The sequence below is a fragment of the Ornithorhynchus anatinus genome, chromosome 14, assembly GCF_004115215.2.
Source record: "Ornithorhynchus anatinus isolate Pmale09 chromosome 14, mOrnAna1.pri.v4, whole genome shotgun sequence".
NCBI classification, from domain to species: domain Eukaryota; kingdom Metazoa; phylum Chordata; class Mammalia; order Monotremata; family Ornithorhynchidae; genus Ornithorhynchus; species Ornithorhynchus anatinus.
The window spans coordinates 38,569,745-38,590,672 of NC_041741.1; the positions used below are offsets into that span (position 1 = coordinate 38,569,745).

At 39.6% G+C, this 20,928-nt stretch overlaps 1 protein-coding gene across 1 annotated transcript in view; it reads right to left on the reverse strand.

The window, feature by feature from the left end:
• Positions 1 to 5,138: 5,138 nt before the first annotated feature.
• Positions 5,139 to 20,928, reverse strand: part of WASHC3 (WASH complex subunit 3) — a 40,817-nt gene continuing 25,027 nt past the window's right edge. The window contains exons 6-7 of the mRNA XM_029079084.2: positions 11,810 to 11,874; positions 5,139 to 5,683 (exon numbers count right to left, since the gene is read on the reverse strand). Of these exons, the coding sequence (XP_028934917.1) occupies positions 5,599 to 5,683; positions 11,810 to 11,874 (150 nt within the window). The 3' untranslated portion in view covers positions 5,139 to 5,598. The remainder of the gene's footprint in view (positions 5,684 to 11,809; positions 11,875 to 20,928) is intronic.

The window sequence follows — 20,928 nt, forward strand, 5'->3', positions numbered from 1 at the left end:
CTTTAGAAGTAGAGCAAATCTGAACTTAAAGGAAAATGCCTTTCCTTCGGAAAAAAGTCATCATTTGTGTTTTTAAAGAACGAACAAAAAAAGCTTTATTGTAGACTGAAGGTGACTTTCGAAAAAATGGAGAACACGGGTTATCGACCACGAAACCCGAAGGGCGGAACATCACCCCGAAGCCTGCCGGCACGCCCACGCAGCTTGACGGCTCCGCTTCCACACCGCTCTGGTCTGTATAACTGTGTCTCGGCCAGGCCAATAGCACTCGGCAGGCTGTGAACCTTTGGAAGAGCACGGGCAGTTCTCGGGTACCTGTCATCAGCATTATATTGTGGACAGACTAAGATGGAACCACAAGATTCTCCTGTCAGACCTTTACTATTCCTACAGCAAAAATGACTTCATCTGTGCAATTGGTGAACAAGTTGTTCCTATTAGCGTAACAGTTCCAGGAGAAGCTTATTTGGTTTTTGAGTCGTTCGTTTTTCCTGCCTGATGAATGTTGCAACTCTATACCGATTGGATCTCTTGACCTGGTATCCGTTGCCAAAATTGAAAATCTCTGCCCTCAAATTATTAATACACATGAAGAGGGAAAAATAAATTCAACAGAACTCACCCACCCCTACACTACCAGAAACTGCATGCCTCTACACTTTTTAATCTCTGTGGTAGAAATGATTCTTCACTCCTGCAGTGGTGAATGCAAACTAACTAGATTAGTTCAATAAATTTGCTTTCCCAAACCACCTTTTGCTATTTTTATCATTTCTTTATTGGGCTACCCTGGAATTGAATTCAATAAACTTGAAGATAATTTAATTATTTCATTTAAACAAGATTAGGTTTAAAGGAATCTTTTTCTTCTTTAGCTAGTTTGCCGCTGCTGAGGGGACAAGCTGCATGCAACAGTTTTGTAATTGTGGGTTTATGATTATGATGAACTGAGGGTATAGTGAGAGGAAACGTATCATGTGCAAAGGCTTGAGCTTCTAGTACATATAAATGCTCCCACATTTCATCACAAAAATTAACGCACGGAGCTCTCAGTGACCATTTGAATTTATTTTCTTCGTTTGAGTTAACACTGGGGCTCAGTAGGCAGCTCAAAAGACCTCCTTCAAAAACTAAAATATATTTTCTGGAGGGCTTGCCTAACTTATTCACCTCCCAAGGTAGAGTATGATAGCTAGTAGACGTGATCCCTGCCCCTGAGGAGTTTATAATCTAGGTTCTATTCTGGGTTGCCTAACCTTCTTGCTGTACACTCGGGAGCTGATAATTATGATGATGCTTTTCCTTCATCGCTTACTATTGTCCAGCACCGTGTAAAATAATGTGAGCAGGCACAGTACTTATCCCCTTCAGGGGTCACAGTCTAAGTGGGAGTGAGAACTGGTATTTTATCCCCATTTTGCAGTTGGGGAAACTGAGTCACAAGTTAAATCACTGGCACAAGGCCTTATAGTAGGCAAGTGGTAAAGTTAGGATTAGAACTTGGTTCTTCTGAATCCGAGTCCCACACCCTTTTCCATTAGGCCAACTGAATGCTATTCACCAGCCCGTAGTGGGCAGGGATTGTCTGTTGCTGAATTGTACTTTCCAAGTGCTTAATACTGGGATTCAAGTTCACATTTATTAATAATAATGGTATTTGTTAAGCACTTATTATGTGCCAAGTACTGTTCTAAGCTCTGGGGTAGATACAAGGTAATCAGGTTATCCCACGTGGGGCTCACCATTTTAATCCCCATTTTACAGATGAGGTAACAGGCATAGATAAGTCAAGTGACTTGCCCAAAATCACACAGCTGAAGAATGGTGAAACCGGGGTTGGAATCCACGACCTCTTACTTCCAGGCCTGTGCTCGTTCCACTAAGCCACGCTGCTTCCCTTTTCCTTTACCCTCCAGGACATCTCCACTTGGATGACTCATTGACACCTCAAACTCAACAATTCTAAAAGTAAACTTCTCATAGTTCCTTCTAAATTCTTTTCTCCTCCCAAATTAACCTCCTTTGTGAATAAACTACAGTCTTCCCTGTGTCAGGGGCCCTCTTCTTGGTGTGATCCTCGATTCCTCATTCTCTTTCCATCAGAGGCACTTACTGAATGTTTACTGAGCCTGGGAAAGTACAGTAGGGTAAGCCTTAGAAGCCACGATTCTTGCCTTCGACGAAGCTACAACCCAGCGGGGATGTCAGATGGTAAAATAAATCAGGGGAGGGAAAGCGATGGAGTATAAGGAGATGAGGGAGATGAGAACCTAAGTGTTTAGCAGGTATAAATTCAAGAGCTTAGGTGACGTAGTGGGGAAGGAAAACAGTGAGGAGATGAGAGGTTAGTTAGGGAAGGCCTCTTAGTGATGTCATTTTAGCAGGGCAGCTCTCACGATTAATTTACTGCTAAATCCTGTGGATTCTTCCTCTCTCTCTCTCTCCTGAAACACCACCACGGTGGTTCAAGCACATGAACTGAGGATCCTCCTCAATGGCCTCCTCCCTCCAGCCTCTCCCTGCTTCGGTTAAACCTTCATATGGCTGTCTGGATCGTCTTCCTGAAACGCTGCCTACCACATCTCTTCACTCCTCAAAAATTTCCAATGGCTGCTCATCACCCTCCACATCAAGCATAAACTCCTTATCATCGGGGGCATCCCTGACTAGGCCCTAATTTTCCTCTTCTCCCACTCCGTTCCGTCGCCCTCGGACTTGGACTCGCATCCTTTATTCACCCCTCAGCCCCACGGCACTTATGTACATATCCGGAATTTATTATTGATGTCTGTCTCCCCCTCTAGACTGTAAGCTCGTTGTGGACAGGGGAACACGTCTGCCAACTCTGTTGTACTGTACTCCTTCAAGTGCCTAGTACGGTGCTCGGCACACAGAAAATGCTCAATAAATAATATTGACCGATTAACCTATTCCTCTTGGAATCACGATCCTTACGCAGAGATCATGTCCATTTTAGCAGAAATGAAAAACTGAGGAAAGAAAACAAGCCTCTTAAGGTGTCTTTAGCAAGATTCTTGGGAAATAGACCACGTGGGCTTTAGGTCAGACGAATCCATTTTAAACTTAAAAAAACCAACTCTAATGTCCTGGGTTACAATCTACAACCACTTCATTAAAAATCTAGATTTCTAAGTATTAGTATTTTCTAAGAATTGTTGCGGAAAAAGATAAAGGGTAATTGAATGAAGCATTATTTCACTTTATTTTAACCCTATTTCTTTGCAGTCACTGTCTAATTTACAGAAATATATTCTCAACTGTAGATGCTGTGAGTATATCAAATGAAACAAAAGTATGTTTAACTGTGCATTTTGGAATTGCCAGTAAGCTTTAAGAAAACAGTACCCTTGTGAAGGAGAGGAAAGATCAACAAAAATCTTTATTTCAGTTACTGTAAAGAAAGGTGGAATGTCCTTGACTAATCAAACTGGTAGCAACCAAAAGTTTAAATAACAGGAAAAACAACTTTCCTTTTTTTAAAAAACGGACTCAACAGCACTGTTCAATAGCAATGGTAAACTATGAAGATTCAAGTTTGGAAAATCTACTTCTTCGAGCGCTTGATGGAATCAAAACGGCCACACAATAAACCACGTTCTGGTTCGTGAGCAAAAGTCCACAATCCAATTTATTATTTAAGAAGTCACGTTTTCTTTATAGTTATAAAAAACTTTATATATTAATTTCATGGAGTACAGAAGAAAGGCAAATTTTAAAACTCTGCAGTAAAGAAATATTAGTCATCTTTTTGCTCATGTTTGATGAGTATTTAATCTTTTAAAAGCCATTATTATGATGAGTAATCACCCTCATCCTCGTCATATTTATTATTACTATTGCAAGCTTGCTGTGGGCAGGGAATGTGTCTATTGTTGTACTGGACTCCCCCAAGCACATAGTACAGTGCTCTCAACATAGTAAGTGCTCAATAAATATGACTGAATGAACTGCAGTATTTATTAAGCACTGTACTAAGCACCAGGGTAGATAAAAGATAATCAGCTCCCTCAGAGAAACAGATCCCACAGAGAAGCAGTGTGGCCTCGTGGATAGAGAACGGGCCCGGGAGTCAGAAGGACCTGGGTTCTAATCTTGGCTCCACCACTTGTCTGTTGTGTGACCGTAGGCAAGTCACTTCATTTCTCTGTGCCTCAGTTACCTGATCTAGAAAACAGGGATTATGACTGTTAACCCTGGGTTGGACAGGGACTGTGTCCAACCCAATTACCTTGTATTTACCCCAGTGTTTAGTACAGTGCCAGGCAAAAATACCACTATTATTATTATTATATGGGACTCATAGGCTAAGGTACTGAATCCCCATTATGCAGATGAGGGAATTGAGGCACTGAGAAGTGACTTGTCCAAGATCACAGAGAAGGTACGTGGCGGAGCTGGGATCAGAATCCAGGGACTCTGATTCCCAGGCCTGTGCTCTTTCCACTAGGCCATGCTGCTTCCCAAACCTTATAATGAAAAAGGTTTAAAAGTCTAAAATACGGTTTGCCATAAAATTTCTTAGATCCAAAAAGAAATAAATGCAATAGCACATCCCTTGAGTAAAAATTAATCAACTGTGTACTTTGGACACAATTTCTAGATTTATCCACATATGAAGCATAAGGCTGGCTTTCCCAAATTCAAGGTGTGAGAGAAATCCTAATTCTGGAGAAACTCCTGTTAGGTGAAAAAATAATTGATCATCTCTCCCCTTCTCTATCATTTCTTTTGAACTGAAACTGAAAGCACTTTCAAAACGCCATCAAATTGCTCTTGGCTGGTGACTACTTTTAGGCTCAATGAGCTTGGTGATATTTGAACCCAAGACTGTATTCCCTTAATATCTAGTCTCTTCTCAGGATCATAACAAAATAATCCTGAAGTTTGCCTCGCCTGAACATCCAATCTTATACGACTGATACTTCCAATGCTTTTCTTACGTTAATTTTTTAGCAAGCCATATGAAGTAAACTGCATACTAAAATGTTTGCCCAAATTGAATTATTAATTTTATCAAAATTCAGAGTGTTAGTAGAATGAATCAAGTCTATTCCCCTTTAGTGCAAAAAGCTTCTATATTTCTTTAATGGGTAATATAACACTAGACTAGAATTCCATAGTGTCTGTCACGATGGTTCTTTATTTTAGTATGTTACCTGATAAGAGATAGGAACAAAGTAATTTAATTCGATGACAGGTCAAAGATAGACATAAGCTTTGAGTTTGTACTCTAAATCAAAACTCTCTTACCTTCTTAATATAAAGAGCATTTCTGTTAGTTGTGTGGTTATTTGCCTTGTAGCGCCGACATACATAACCATTACATAACTTATCTTTAAAAATTAAGATAAATCGCTGGCAAAACTCTTTCAGCTTATGTTCACACACCATTAGGTACTCCTGGAAATCTATTACATATTCCTGGAAGACTTGAGACGACAGTTGAAACTTAGTTACCGCTTCCCCCAAAATAGTTCATATAGACATCATCTTAGGTTTGAAGCCAAAAGAGATAGAAAAAGTTCTTTGCATATATCTGTACGGCGTGTATCAAAATTTTGAAATTTAGAACCAAACTCAGTCACTGAAAGAAGATTCGCTATCAGAATTGTCTTCTGCCATCACTTCACTTTTCCCATCAGTCACTAGAGCATCTGGCTTCCTACAAGAGAAAGAGGCATTTTTTTTTAAAGGTTTTTCCAGTTGAAAAAATAACTAACTGCAAATTTAATGTATCTTAAAATACAATATTGCTAGTAACAAGACTGCCAAGTCTGCCGCACTTAATTGTGGGAGTCTCCCGTACAACCACCACAGAGTAGTCCCCTCTGGCATCTATAGCGTTGCAGGGATTAAGTGCTATTCCTGCAGAGCCCACGCACGGTATTTTCTCTTGCCAGTCCTTACATAGAGTGCTACTTCAGCATTTTCAGGCTCTCATCACCATGGAGACAGGGTTGCAGACAGAGATGGGATCTGTAGGGGCCAGCAGGGAGACTGCTAAATCCCTGCAGGCTCCAAGAGTGGAAGAGAAGGCAAGTAAAAAGAGGGATGTTCCGGCAAGATGTGGGGAGAAATTTAGGATCTTAAAAAAAAAAAAAAAAGAAGAAAAAAGGAAGAATTAAAGGGCAGCCACGGAGGCGACTCAGAAAAGAAGAACATTTCCCGAGACAAATGTTTACGTTGCCTGACGACTTGAGATTTCAAACTGGCAGCAAATATCGTGTAGAATCTTTCACGTGAAGTGAAAACTTACTCTGAATAATATAAACAGATTTAGGTCTCACATTTGGCATTGCCTAAAGAGACACAGCCTGCACAACTAGAAGCACTGTGGCCTCACAGAAGGAGTATGGCCGTGGGAGTAAGAGGACCTAGGTTCTAATCACAGCTCCGACACTTGTCTGCTGTGTTATCATGGGCAAGTCACTTAACTGTTCTGTGCCTCAGATACCTTCTAAGTGAAATGGGGATTAAGACTCTGTGCCTGACACGGACTGTGTCCATCCCGTTCAGTTTATATGTACTGCATTACTTAGTACAGTGCCTAGCACATAGTATTTAAGCATATATGTTTTAGGTATTTACTATCTGCTATATATATATAAATATATATATTTATATCATATATTTTATTATATTTATATTACGTATGTTATATTATATACATATTAAAACATACATGCTATATATACTTCATATCTAAACCATGTACATACCTTACTTCACAATTTTTGGAATACTTCGAGTCAGTAATATTTTAAAAACAGTTGTGACAGATGGATTGCCCTGGCTTCAAGAACCTATTCATTCTGTATATATGCTTTTAAGCGTCTGGGAGAATTTTCTACCCAGGCTGGATTTATCATTTAAAAAGGTCAGAGAAAGGGGGATTCAAAAAACAAAAAGGAGAAATTTGGGTCTGGCAACAGATACCATGTAGGCAAGAGGAGTGAAGGAACCACATATGAATACTAGCTGAGGTTGGGTTTTTTTAACTGAACTTTCCTTTGTTCGTGAAATCAATTCCTTAGTGACTGCAGTCTTTATATAGGGGAAAAATTTAAGCGGCAGAGGGATATCCTGGAAAACTGCCCTAATATGAAGTCATAGGATAATAATTACGCTAAAATTTAGGACACCCCAACTATAAATAAGAACATTATTTTGGGTAAAGTCTTTATGAAGAGGAGAAATGATCAGCAATGAGAATAGGGCAATGAAAGAGGTAAGAAAAAGAGCACTAAAGAATTCCTTCCCTAGTGTCCCCTCAACAACTCCTTTTCTCTTATAAGTTGAGAGTGGGCAGGTGAGGATACACATTTTTCTGAAGTTCCAGTTTTTGACATAACTCTGACGCCTCCTGTCTTGACCCTCACGATGGTTAACTGGCACCTCTGGACTGTCAACTTATCGTGGGCAGGGGATGCGTCTGTCATAGTGCTGTGTCGTATTCTCCCAATCCCTTAGTATAGTGGCCTGCGCACAGTAAGCACTCAGTAAATCTGACTAGAATAACAGGACTCCTGGAGCTGGCTCTATTTACCATAAGGACTAGGCAGTTCTGTTTGGAGTTCTTTTATGCCTGCTGTTGTCTACAGTGTCAACGCTTTTATGATACTTATGTAACAGTAAATTTTTTCTACATAATAAATAATGTTGGCATTTGTTAAGCGCTTACTATGTGCAGAGCACTGTTCTAAGCGCTGGGGTAGATACAGGGTAATCAGGTTGGCCTACATGAGGCTCACTGTTAATCCCCATTTTACAGATGAGGTAACTGAGGCACAGAAAAGTGAAGTGACTTGCCCACAGTCACACAGCTGACAAGTGGCAGAGCCGGGATTCGAACCCATGACCTCTGACTCCCAAGCCCGGGCTCTTTCCACTGAGCCACGCTGGTTCTCTAACTTCCTTGACCTTTGCTTTATTAGGTAGGGAGGTGAGTGGCACTCCAGCTCCTATGCTTACATGACCCAGAGCCAAGAGAGAAAGCCTCAAAATCTTTCTGGATTAAAGAGCATCAGTTCCCGGGCGTTATCTGGGAGAGCAAAAACACTTCTTGACCTCCCTCTCACCTGGAAGGGAGCAGAGGGGAGCTCATTTTAAGCCGAGCGGTGACGGCCTCAGGAAAAGGGGAAAAGCCTTGGACAGTTTGAATCCCAGGGCTTGCTGGGATCTCCTCCTCTGTGGTGACCACATTGGAAGTGGCAGAGTCACTTAAGGAGGCAGTGTGGCCTAGTGGAAAGAGCACAGGACTGAGACTCAGATGCCCCAGGTTCTAGTCCCAGCTCTACCACTTGCCTGCTGAGTGGAAGTCACAAAACCTCCCCAGGCCTCAGTTGCCTGATCTGTAAAATGGGGTAAAAAATCTGGTTCTCCCTTTATCTTAAAGGGAGGTCTTATGTGGGGCGGGGACTGTATCTAATCTGATTCTTTTAGATCTACTTTAGCGCTTAGCACAGTTCTTGGCACATAGTAAGCACTTTATACATTCCATCAATATTATTACTACCTAGGGTGGATGGGTGCCAAACCGTTTCGGCTAAAGTAGTACGGTTTTGAGTAACGGTGGCTTTCTGTGACGATGCACCATCTTCCCCATCATTTAGAAAGGACAACACTTTACTCTCTACCGACTGCCCGTGGACTGCATTGCTCTTAACACGCTACCTGTGGTTCGTTGGCATTACTGAATTCAGGTTTAACAGTGAACTTTGGAAGGTGAGTTAATATACGTTACTGATAGAATTTTCTCTCCAGCTTGAACAGCACAGACTACTAACAGTATTTTAATTGTAAGAATGATTTGGAAGATCCTTTATGTTCTTTTCAATATATTTATGTCCAGGGCAGGCTCAGAATGTGTTCTTAAGTTGTCAAACACTCCTGAATTCCAGCTGATGTGAATGAAGCCAAGGGGTTCTTAACACCCTTTGCCCCACAGACCTTTGGTTATGTCAACTGCGGGTACATTTGGAACTCTAACCCCTGCAGTGGGGAAGGGAGAGCTATATAATAAAAGACAACTACATATTTTTAATAGGGAAAACATTTAAGTTCAAGCAATTTTAAATTCAAAACAGTTTTCCATCTGTTTTGTAACTTAAGAGTAGAATGTCATATTCAATTTCCAAAAAAGTAGTAAGGAAATCACTCTGGACTCAGATTAAACGAATTAAATTTTAGAGGCTTATTATCAATATAAAATAGGATATAATTAAAAAGATGTTTTATTAATACTCCAATGCATATAATTTTTAAAATGATGGTAAAAATGAGACTAAAATGACAGGTCACAGTGCACTGTAAGGTATAATCCAACCAAGTCATATTAGATTTCAATATTCAGCTTTTAAGCTGTATTGAAAACTTACAGAAAGTCAAAATGCTAACTTGGGAACAGGAAAAAAAAACATGACATTGAAACCCTCTTAAAATAGTGGTATGCGTTCCCATATCGATTCAATCTTAATAGGAGGTCTCTAAGAATAAGTAACACAGAATTTACATTGGCTACATGAAAAACTAAGGGGAGTCGAGGTAGACTGATGGCTACACTGATATCAGTGGAGTTGAATTGTTGGCTTTGCTGAAATTTCAAGAAAAGCAATTTACTGAGCATGCTCAGTAGCTGTAATTCAATTCTTACATTAGTTGCATCAAAACACAACGAAAGGTGCTAACAAATTTAGAATATAGACAGCTAAAACTCGATTTCAAAAGTTTCTTTTCTATCCTCAATATCAAAGAGAGCCAAGCTGTAGTCATCTTTTCTAATTTAGATCATGTATATGTGCAATACTGAAAAGGCGGGTAGCCTTGGGGTGGCAGGCAATACTATTTTGGGGAAAAAAACATTATATTTCCTGTGTAACTTCAGACAGACAGCACTTTCCTGTAATTCTCCTATCTTTATTTTTGAACTCTAATGGCAGTTTAATTTCCACTTAGTCTCCTATATAAATTTTAATTTTATTGGCATTTAATCTTTAACCTCTCATATGGGACCTATTTCTAGGGAGAAGGGTGACCTACTTAGCACTAGAAATTTGGAAAATAAAATATCACAAAACCTGGGGTTTTGTAGGATTCAATTTTTACTTCAGGCTTTCGAGCAAACAACATTTATTTGGCTATGGTCTGGCTTTTGGTTCAGCTTTCTGGTTGTAATTCTATGGACACATTTCACAGCAGTTATTTTTCCAGGAAAACAACAAGGCCTTCTCCCTTTTCTCATCCAAGCTTATTTTCCATCCCTTAATTCTCAACTCTTAGTTTTGAGTTTTTCTATGCACAAACTAATCAAGAAATATTTCTGACAAGCATTCGAGCCTATGAAAACTTCAGTTTTACTTTTTTCTATTTTTGTTTGTGAGCATACAGAACAGAACTGTTTCTTCTAACAATTATAGGATGATTTGGAGGCACACATTACCTAAGACTATAAAAGACTCAGTTTATTCTTTAAAATAAAAAAAGTAACATAGACAATCCTCACCAAAAGCTTTAGCTGAGTTATTTCATATATTACATTCAAGAGAAAATACAATGGTTTCTCTACCTATTTCTTCTGCTCCTTCCCTTAAAAATACTTCACCAAATTTCGAAGTTCCTTCCCATCACTGTTAATGATGTTGATCTCACTGTTTGTCACCTACCTGTAGTTTTATTTAAACAATCAATTAATGGTATTTGTTGAGTGCTTACTGTGTGCAGAGCACTCTAAGGGCTTGGGAGTGTACAGTACAACTGAGTTGGTAGACATGATCCCTGCCACAATGAAAGCAATTGGCAAAGAACTACATAAAAACCAGGACTCATACAATAGGTCTGGTTTCAAATCCTTAAACATTATTGAGAATATTAATAATAATAATTATGGCATTTGTTAAGCGCTTACTATGTGCTGAGCACTGTTCTAAGCGCTGGGGTAGATAGAGGGTAATCAGATTGTCCCACGTGGAGCTCACATTTTTTAATCCCCATTTTTTTTTTTTTACAGATGAGGGAACTGAGGCACAGAGAAGTAAAGTGACGTGCCCAAGGTCACACAGCGGACAAGTACTTTTGGGGCATACAGTGATTGACAACGCTTACAACTGATCTGTTGATTGGCTAGAAATTACGGTGTCAGTTACAGTAAAATTAACTCTCCCCTCAAACTGCAAAGTTTCCTTCATTTAAAGGTTGGTCTTTGTATATATTCGAGTATATATGGACCTTTCCACCTTTGTTGACATTTTAAGTAGTTTGGTTGGTTTCAAATATATAATATAGATAGTAATGCTCTATCAGCTGAATTAAGAATGGAAAATACTGGCAGTACTTGTTTTCTAAGATATTTTACCTCCCAGCAGAACTAAAGGCTTATACATGTCATTTGGAATTTATACATGATTATACCTGGTTATACATTAAAATGGTTTAAAATGTTGGTGATTACTAACAAGGAGATGAAAATATGTTTGACTCGTAATAAATGCACAAAGGAATCCAACAAATTTTACCGTGAAGTTCAAAAACAGTTTCTAGCATAAATATTGAATGTCCATGATGCCCCGGTAGAGATATTGAATTAGTTTTCATTCGTAAGGCATTACACAGTGTTTGTACGCTGTCATTTAGAAAACAAGTGATTGGAAGAGGAGTCAAACACGTAGATGTTGTTTCCCTGAGTTTTTTACTTATCAATTTTGGTAGAAAAATGTCTAAAATTAAAAGTTTAAATTTGTCCTTTTATTACTAATGTGTTGATTTTATACCAAATATGGGTACAATTACTTACTCAAGAAGATCTGGATCCAGTCCTTCTGATATCATTTTGTTTCTTATTGCCATTACAGGAACACCCTGAAAAAAATTTGAATAGATCCATCAGAAACACTACTCCCTTCCTACTTTTTCCCCTGCTCCCAAGTAAGTCTAATGACTTCACTATTTCATATCTATTTAATTCTTTAAAAAGTGCTAATGCAAAGGTAGGAATCACTTTTACTAAGATTCAAACTAAATTCTCAGTTGGCAGTGCTGTTTGCAATCAGTTCTGTTGCTCTTGGAATCATTAGCTCCACCCAAACTCCTACCTCGTTAATCCACTCACTTATCCTATACCGTATTGATTACTCTATCAGCCTCCTTGCTGACCTCCCTGCCTCCTGTCTCTCCCCACTCCAGTCCACACTTCACTCTGCTGCCCAGATCATTTTCCTATAAAAACATTCAGACCATGTTTCCTCACTCCTTGAGAAACTCCAGTGGTTCCCTATCCACCTCCGCATCAAGCAAAAACTCCTCACCATTGGCTTTAAAGCAATCACCTTGCCCCCTCCTACCTCACCTCATTACTCTCCTACTACAACACAGTCTGCACACTTCACTCCTCCAATGCTAACCTTCTTGCCGTGCCTCGATTTTGTCTATCTCAATCCTTTGATCGTATTTACTGAGTGCTTACTGTGTGCAGAGCACTGTACTAAGCGCTTGGAAAGTACAATCCGGCAAGCCTGGAAAGCCCTCCATCCCCATATCCGACACACAATTACTCTGCTCCCACTTCAAAGCACATCTTGAAGACACATCTCCTCCAAGAGGCTTTCCCTAAATCCTCTTATCCCACCCCCTTCTGTTTCGCCCTGACTTGATGCATTTATCCGTCACCCCCCTTCCGGCTCCACAGCATTTATGCATATATCTGGGTCCTTTATTTTATCTATTTATTTTATTTATATTAATATCTGTCTCCCCCTCTACACTGTAAGCTCCTTATGGGCAGGGAATGTATCTATTGTTATATTTTACTCTCCCAAGTCCTTAGTTCAATTCTTTGTGTATAGTAAGAGCTAGATAAATTCGATTCAATTATCTTCCGCATTAGCATTTAGGACATAGTAAGCACATAAGTTAAAATAATAACTGTGGTATTTGTTAAGTGCTGATTATGTGCCAAGCACTATTCTAAGCACTAAGGTAGATAGTTCTAAGCTCTGGGATAGATACAAGGTAATCCAGTTGTCTCACATAGGGCTCACAGTCTTAATCCCCAATTTCCAGATGAGGTAACTGAGACATAGAGAAGTTAAAGGCTTGCCCAAGTTCACAGAGCAGGCAAGTGGCGGAGCCGGGATTAGAACCCATGTCATCTGACTCCCAGGCCTGTGCTCTTTCCACTAGGCCACGCTGCTTCTCAACTGTTATGAACCACCATCACTACCGCCTAGGCACTTGAGTCCCTGCCCCTCAAGCTTTTTACTTACCGAACCCCCAACCCCACAGCATTCATTTACATATCTTTATACTCCGTTGCTCCCCTTAACAGTAAATTTTACATCTATCTCTTCCATTAGACTGAAAGCTCTTTGAGTAAGTGACTACTTATTCCTTTGTCTAGATTTTTAATAAATGTCAGTTCAGATTACAACCACCCTAAAATACAATCAACCCAGAGATACAACTAGTACTGTTATTTATCTTAAACCAACTGGCCCTGATGTTCCAGCAGAGGGGTACAGGTAAATAAACCCCTTCCTCTTTCCTCTCATCCTGGGCCAAGATTAAATAATTAATAAGATATGGATCTTGGAGGAAGCCCTGCCCACAATTTAAGTCAGATTTCCAAGGTGTAGATGAGCCCCCTGAGTGGATACACAAAGTGGTTGAACTGGGGAAGAGCAAACTGAATTTAGAAATGGATGATGCACATGTTGATGAGTTAACTTCATCTCAATCGGAGGAATCACCCAACGAGGATTTCTCTGACAACCTAATGGATCACTGCAAGATGCTGGTTTCTCCCTATCAAAATTTTATGATTTGCAGCAATTTTCAAGACAGCAAACGCACACGTAAATATAACCGAGGCGATGACCTTAATGGAGAGAGGACGTCAGTGGTACACTAAAATATTTAAGTTTGCTAGTACAAGGTGCTTAAGAAGAAAAGCTGGCTTCTTCTAAACCTAAACTGGATGAATTCTTCATTAAAGTTGAAAAAAGCTGCAAGATCATGACCTTTCGGCAGACAAGCTTCTAACTCCTACACCTACAAAGACTCATAATCATATTACAACTCCCCATTTATTTTATATTGAGGTGTTATTCTTTGAATTACTTAATAAAGATTATACAATAGATTAGTAATGTTTATCATTAAAGTACCTAGTAGGTGCTGAATTTTATATTACTTTTCCAGGGGTACTGGAATAGATCCTAACACAGAACATGTATGCTTATGGGAAAACCTACCCCATGACATAACCTTGCTCAGTGCAGTCACTTTTTCCAAAGTGGTGTACTTTAAAAACCCTTTCACACAGGCCTACCTAAAAGGCTTGCTAAAAAACTGTGGGGAAGGAAAGGACACTAAAACTATGAAGCTAAAGTGCAAAGTTGACGGTTTTTCATAAATCCGCTAGAAACTATTGACATCTTGGGAGGGGTTTGCCTTCACTGATAACAGAGGAAGAGCGCCTTGTCCCTTGGCAAAGCTGAATGGTCTAAAGAAAGAACTTTGGGAAAAGAGCGCTTTGGGAAAAGCAATTTTCTCCCATGCTGACCGCTTCTGATTTGCTCCTCTGTGGGACCACGCCGGAATAGGTGATTAGGTCATTTTAGGTCATTTTCTCTTTGCTTGAACAAAAAGGTGGCCGGGGAGAGCTAATCTGGAGCCAACTTGCTGTCTTTGTTCCTCCCATGTCACCCTTCGAGCCATACCGCACTCATCTCTGTGCCTTCACTCATGCTCTTCTCCTGCCATGGAAATTCCTACACCCCTCATCAGGCAGACCCAACTCTCCCTACGGTCACATTGTTCCTCAAATCCCAACTTCTCCAACAAACCTTTCCCACCAACACCCTGACCCATATAGCCCTCAGCCAACTCCAGCACTTTCGAACTTATTTACATGCTTCTTAGCATTAATGTACAGGTGACTGCTCAATTTATTCTGACCACTTTAGCTGAAAATATTTTTAGGTTTGTCTGTGAACGGCCTATGATCGGGGAACTTGTCATTAAGTTACTCCACTCTTCGCATGCACGTAGCGCAGTGTACTGCACCAAATGGCTGCTCGGTGTTACCAATTCTACTGAAGAAACCACTTTTAATCCCATCCCCAAAGCGAAAGCTTAGAGCACAAGGTATAGTCAGACCAGTCAAGATTTGCATTTGCAGCTTTCAATGTGACTATAAATATTATTCCCTAATCCTTAGTGTCTTTAAATTTTCCCTAAAACTCTGTTGGTATCCTTTCCAAACTACAATGATAATAACAATAATAATGTTGGCATTTGTTAAGTGCTTATTATGTGCACTGTTCTAAGCGCTGGGGTAGATACAGGGTAATCAGGTTGTCCCACGTGAGGCTCACATTTAATCCCCATTTTACAGATGAGGTAACTGAAGCACAGAGAAGTTAAGTGACTTGCCCACAGTCTCACAGCTGACAACTGGCAGAGCCAGGATCTGAACCCATGACGGGTGACTCCCAAGCCCGGGCTCTTTCCACTGAGCCACGCTGCTTCTCTACTGTATCAACCTTGACTTTGGCCATTATTCTGTTTGCAAATTGGATTCGTGCATTATCCCCGAGGCCTCTACAGAGTTAGCAAACAAATCTTGGCCAACATTGAAGCAGTGTGGCCTACTGGAAAGAGCACGGGCCTGGGAGTCTGAAGATGTGGGTTCTAATCCTGGCTCTGCCACTTGTCAGCTGAGTGACCTTGGGCAAATCCCTTAATTTCTCTGTGCCTCAATAATTGAATACCGGTTCTCTTTTCTAGTTATATTTTGAGCCCCATGAGGGGCAGGAACTGTGTTCGACCTAATTATCTACCTCCGTGCTTAATGCGGTGTTTGGAACGTAGTAAGTCCTTAACAGATATCCGTTATTATTATCTATACATCCTGTATTCCTAAGGCTAGTCTAAGTACAGGATGGTCATGCTTAGTCCTAGAAGGTATTATACAGCTGAGTAGCCCCATCAATCTCTCCAAGGAAAAGCTTCGAAGTCTAATAGGTCTTCCTGCATTCCCTTTTATACAAGAACACAAGAAATGTCATTACTGGGTCAGATCAGTACTGTCTTTGGCAGGGACAACAGTAGAGTTAAAGGAATCATGTGATTGTTTCCCTCCTTGTCATCCATGTAATGTGTAGTGTGAGACTATGAACATCTCTTAACTTTTCCTTCTATATTCCTAACTTTCTCTCTAATACCCCATTATGGACTTCTTGTCCATGAATTTATCCAAATCCCTCTTAGACCTGCTGATATTTTTGGCCACCACAACTTCCTTTGGTAAAGATTACCATATGCTTACCACCCACTGTGTGAATAAGAGCTTCCGTTTGTTATGAGCCTACTACCTTCGGGCTTTAATCGGTAGCCACTTGCCTGTTGAGGGACTTAAGCAACAATTCTTTTTGCCCAGCCTAGTCTTTATGCTTTTGTAAACTTCAATTATGCCTCTTCTCAGCCTTTAATTTTCTTGCCTGCAGAAAGCAGGCCTTTTCAGTCTAATATCAGATGGATTCCCTGCACCCCTCCCAACATGCTTCTCCTTGTTAATTCTTGGATTCAAACCTTTATATTCTGATTTTTACAATATTTAGCACTCCACTGTGTGCTGGTGACTGCTTCACAAACACTTTTTGATGACGCAACTTCACAAATTGCATTGGACTGTCTGTTCCACGAATGGTTTGCCATCGGATGAATAATATGAAATAGTGGCAGGACTAGGACCTGAAGAATGTCAGCCTCAGATCAATTTTGAGCCTCTATGCCAGTAAGAATGACAAAAAGAACCACAAGGATAGCCTGTAGGGCTGAAAGAGGAGGCACAATTTTAATTTTAGGTAAATGTTCAAATACCAAACAAATGAAAAATGCCTACCTCCTAATGATAGTTTATGTGAAATGATCTGAATCTCAATCTAGACTACTACAGGCGGGGCCTGAGGACAATATGGAGTTTCAGTCTGAGGAGGAGCTCTCAACCTATTCTGGGGGAGGCCAGTAGATCATTTAAGAGACAGTGTTGGAAATATATGCTGTAATTTACCTACCACGCAGCTATTCAGTGAATCCAAAAAACAATACATAAAACAAAAAAAAACAGACTCAAATGATAATTCTGATATTGATATCTCCCAAAAAGGCTAAATTTAAAAGAGATTACTAAGTAAATCTAAGTAATCCTCTCGATTGTAAGCTTGGTATGGCAAGGTAGCCGATCTACCAACTCTGTCATACTGTACTCTTCCAAGTGCTCTGTACAGTGCTCTGCACACAGTAAGTGCTCAATAAATATGATCCAAAAGTAAAACTGAAGAGAATGTATGGGGCTGGAGAAAGAGCCGAGTTGACATGATATTTAAAAAGAGACCACTCAGTTTCTAATAACTATGGCTTGGTGGTATAAGGCCCCTCTTCAAATTCAACTATTTGCTTTAATTTGACTTTAGTTTAATCCACAGGATATCATTGAAAGGTTGTACAAATAAAATGCAAAGCCAAGAAAACTGAAAGGCGGGGGAGAGGTGGAAGGAGAAAGAATGTTTCCCAAAATATAGCTAAGGAAAAGAAAGTAAAGATAGGGGAGGGGGGAGAGTGTGGAGAAAGAGGGAAGCTCGGTGGGCAGATGTTTGAATTAAGGACCCTATTTTAATATCAACTAACCAAGTGCTTAGTTCAGTGCTTTGCACACAGTATTCAATAAATACTAATTTAATAATAATAATAATAAATTTCTGAGGTTGGTTGGGGTAGACGCCCAAGAGAGTGGACACGAATAAGATAAGGATTTAAATACTTTTCACCACGTTATCATTTCACTGGCTGCAGGCTTTCTCAATTTCAACACCATCTTAAACACTTATCACTTGGGGGCACAATTCATAAGAATTATCTGGCCTGCATTTGGATGGTTGTATTCCAACAGGATTTGCTCCATTGATGCTGTTCAGAGAATGTGCTGCTTTGCCATATTCTGCTCCAGAGGTCAAGAAACAGTGCCTGACTTGCTAAATTCCAAAATGAAAAAAAAAGTGTCCAATTTCTGATCACCAAGGGATAGAGCTACTGGTGGTCTAAGAGGGCCACGAGAGACCTCAAAACCTAAGTATACAGAACTGTGGGGGTTTTTTTTGGCATGGGACAAATGCAGTTTGTCCAAGGTAAGTAAAGGAGGAGAGAGAAGGCAGCCATAAGCCTGGTGTTCCAGAAAATCACGTCTGTATTTGCGTCACTGGAGAAAATGTGTAAGAAAGCCAGACAAATGAAATTGATTGCAATAGTTAAGTATGACTTCTTAGCACAACAGAAGGTTACATTTTGGGGTTTAAAATGTAAAATAGCATATATTTGTTTGCTCTAAGTGTTACTGGAAGTCAGGTTACCAGATCCCTTTATGCCAGGGCTTACTTTTCCTGAAAATTTAAAGCTAAACACCACTAGGGGAACATTATTTTCCAGTTTTGCACCATGCAAATTGCTGTTTCCCTTTCACTCACTATCACCACAAAAAACAAACAGGACATCTTGGGTTGTTCTCCTAAATTTGTGGGTCTGGGTAACGAAAACAGTTTCATTAACAAAAGAAAGAGAGAAAACAGGCACACAGCTTGCTTAGGGATTGGATTAACAAAGAAATCACAATCCAAATTGATAAACTAAAAGGTAATTTTGGTTATTTACAAAAAGAGGCCAAGAATAGACATATGCAGCCTTATACACAAATTAAATACCTCTAAAATAAACATTGCTATTCACTATGCAATTTTCACTGGCTCTGAGCATTTGTTTACTTGCCTACCTAGAGGACTGCTCTAGCATTATTATGATTTCCAGGCCCTTACACTCTGATATGGGATTGAGATAGCTATCATTAAGTCTGTTTACAAAAATGTAGACACTAAAAACTCAACTGGGTTTATTTTCAGGGTTGGGAACCAGGAAGATGAACCCCATCCCCAACATACCTACCCATACAGATACTATTTCCCCAAACCTCACCCTTTAAAGGAAATGCTGTACTTTAATTATTAGGGTGAATTTAGTTTAGAGTCCAATTTACTGACAGTTGCATCAATTTCCCTATGCCACTATGAATGACCTCCTGGGCTCACTTCTATCATTTGGTCAGTAGCCTTCTTAATTGCAATAAATGGGAGTTTCAGAAATGGGAGAGATGAGATATGGGTGTCCAGGTCTGTTTGTTCAAGTGACTATACAGCCCCATGCCTGCCCGGGTCAATATGAAGTTTTCTTTGATTGTAGCCCAGGAGAGAAACTATTTCCACTTAGGTAGTTTTGTAAAGTGCCCAGTGTTAGGCTACACACAAACAGGCAATAAATAAACACTGTTGTTACTTCCGATAAACGTTTTTCTCACTTCCTGACTTCTGGCTTCAGTTATAAGTACAGTCTTTAACACCAGACTGAGTTATTGGACAACAAAGTTTACTATCTTTTATTAGAGTACAGCTTCTTGATGGTACTTATATGCAGTTGTGTCTCGTTTTAGAAAAGTTCTTTTTACTCTCACAATGGCATGAGGATTTTGATATGGAACCCCATTTGTTTTCCTATGTAAACAGTTCTTTTGGAGTTAATAATGTACAAAAAGACAAGTTTAAAAATCCTTTCCACATTCAGTATCCATCTCATTCTAATTCACCATTTGCTTGGTTTTTAAGGTTAACGGCAGTAAAATTCTAAACTATCTTGTTTTAGCAAAAAAGTCCAAACTTTTGTGTTCCTATAGCTCGTAAAACAGCTGAAGCAAATTTTGTTGAAGCTTGGCAACCAAAAAAAAGTAAATAAACTGAGACTAAGAATGGAAAGTTACAGCCTGAAAGGGATATTTCTGCCAAAGTTTTTAACTGACTGAATAGAGCAATTCCACAAAGAACTCCCCTTCATCACCTTAATTATAGCATGATTGGCACAAAAATACAATGGGTTGGATATTTTCAAAATGTAAGTTCTCTGAGTAAATTCAGCTTTGTTCCTTAAAAACAAATCTGTTTTGTAAATTCAGAAATATGCCATGCAACATACCAGACTCCCAAACTTGATGTATTTAGCATCAAATATATTTTATTTTTGAAATTATTTCAAGATTATGGTTGCTTTTGGTATTTAGCTTCTCTGTTATTTTTCACTTTCTCCCCGACCCACCTTGTTTTGCTTTTTAACCCAAGTGATGGTGTGCCAGAGGATTAAAAATCTTGACTGACCTTTAAGAAAAAATCTGGGTGTTAGATATTATTAAGACAATAGGCTCAAGTGTACAGTAGCCAGGAATCCTTCTACAACTCTAATGGAGACTGGCACTTCCCCTCACTATTTTTTGGGTCTATGACTGGTCTTTGAAATACGATCAAGAATTTCAGGCCCCTATGACGGCTGCACGCCAGAGATATATATTTTCCACAGACTGCAAGACAATTTATGTTAAATAATAATAGCAGTGGTCCCAATCCAACCAAATATCCAACTATTCCCTGAGAATGAAGTATTCACCTTCTCAAGGAGAATTAACTACCTCAGGGTCCTGAGTGGCAGTAAGTCAGGGAGATTGGACTACAGGTAGATTAGACCTCAAATATTTTTTATCAGCTCTACTTACCTAACAACGGTAGAGTGATTATGCAACTGTTAGTAATCAATAACGTGAAAGAAAAGAGAAGTGAAGAAGGCTAAACTGTGGGCCCTGTTTTTTCTTTTCGGGCCTCTCTAACTTGCCTAGCTGAAGTAAAGTGGCAATATTCTAAATCATCCTTTCAGGGAAGTACATACAATTCACTAGCCCTGGTTTTTTTTGTTGTTGTTGTTAAATTAATAATGTTGGTATTTGTTAAGCGCTTACTATGTGCCGAGCACTGTTCTAAGCACTGGGGT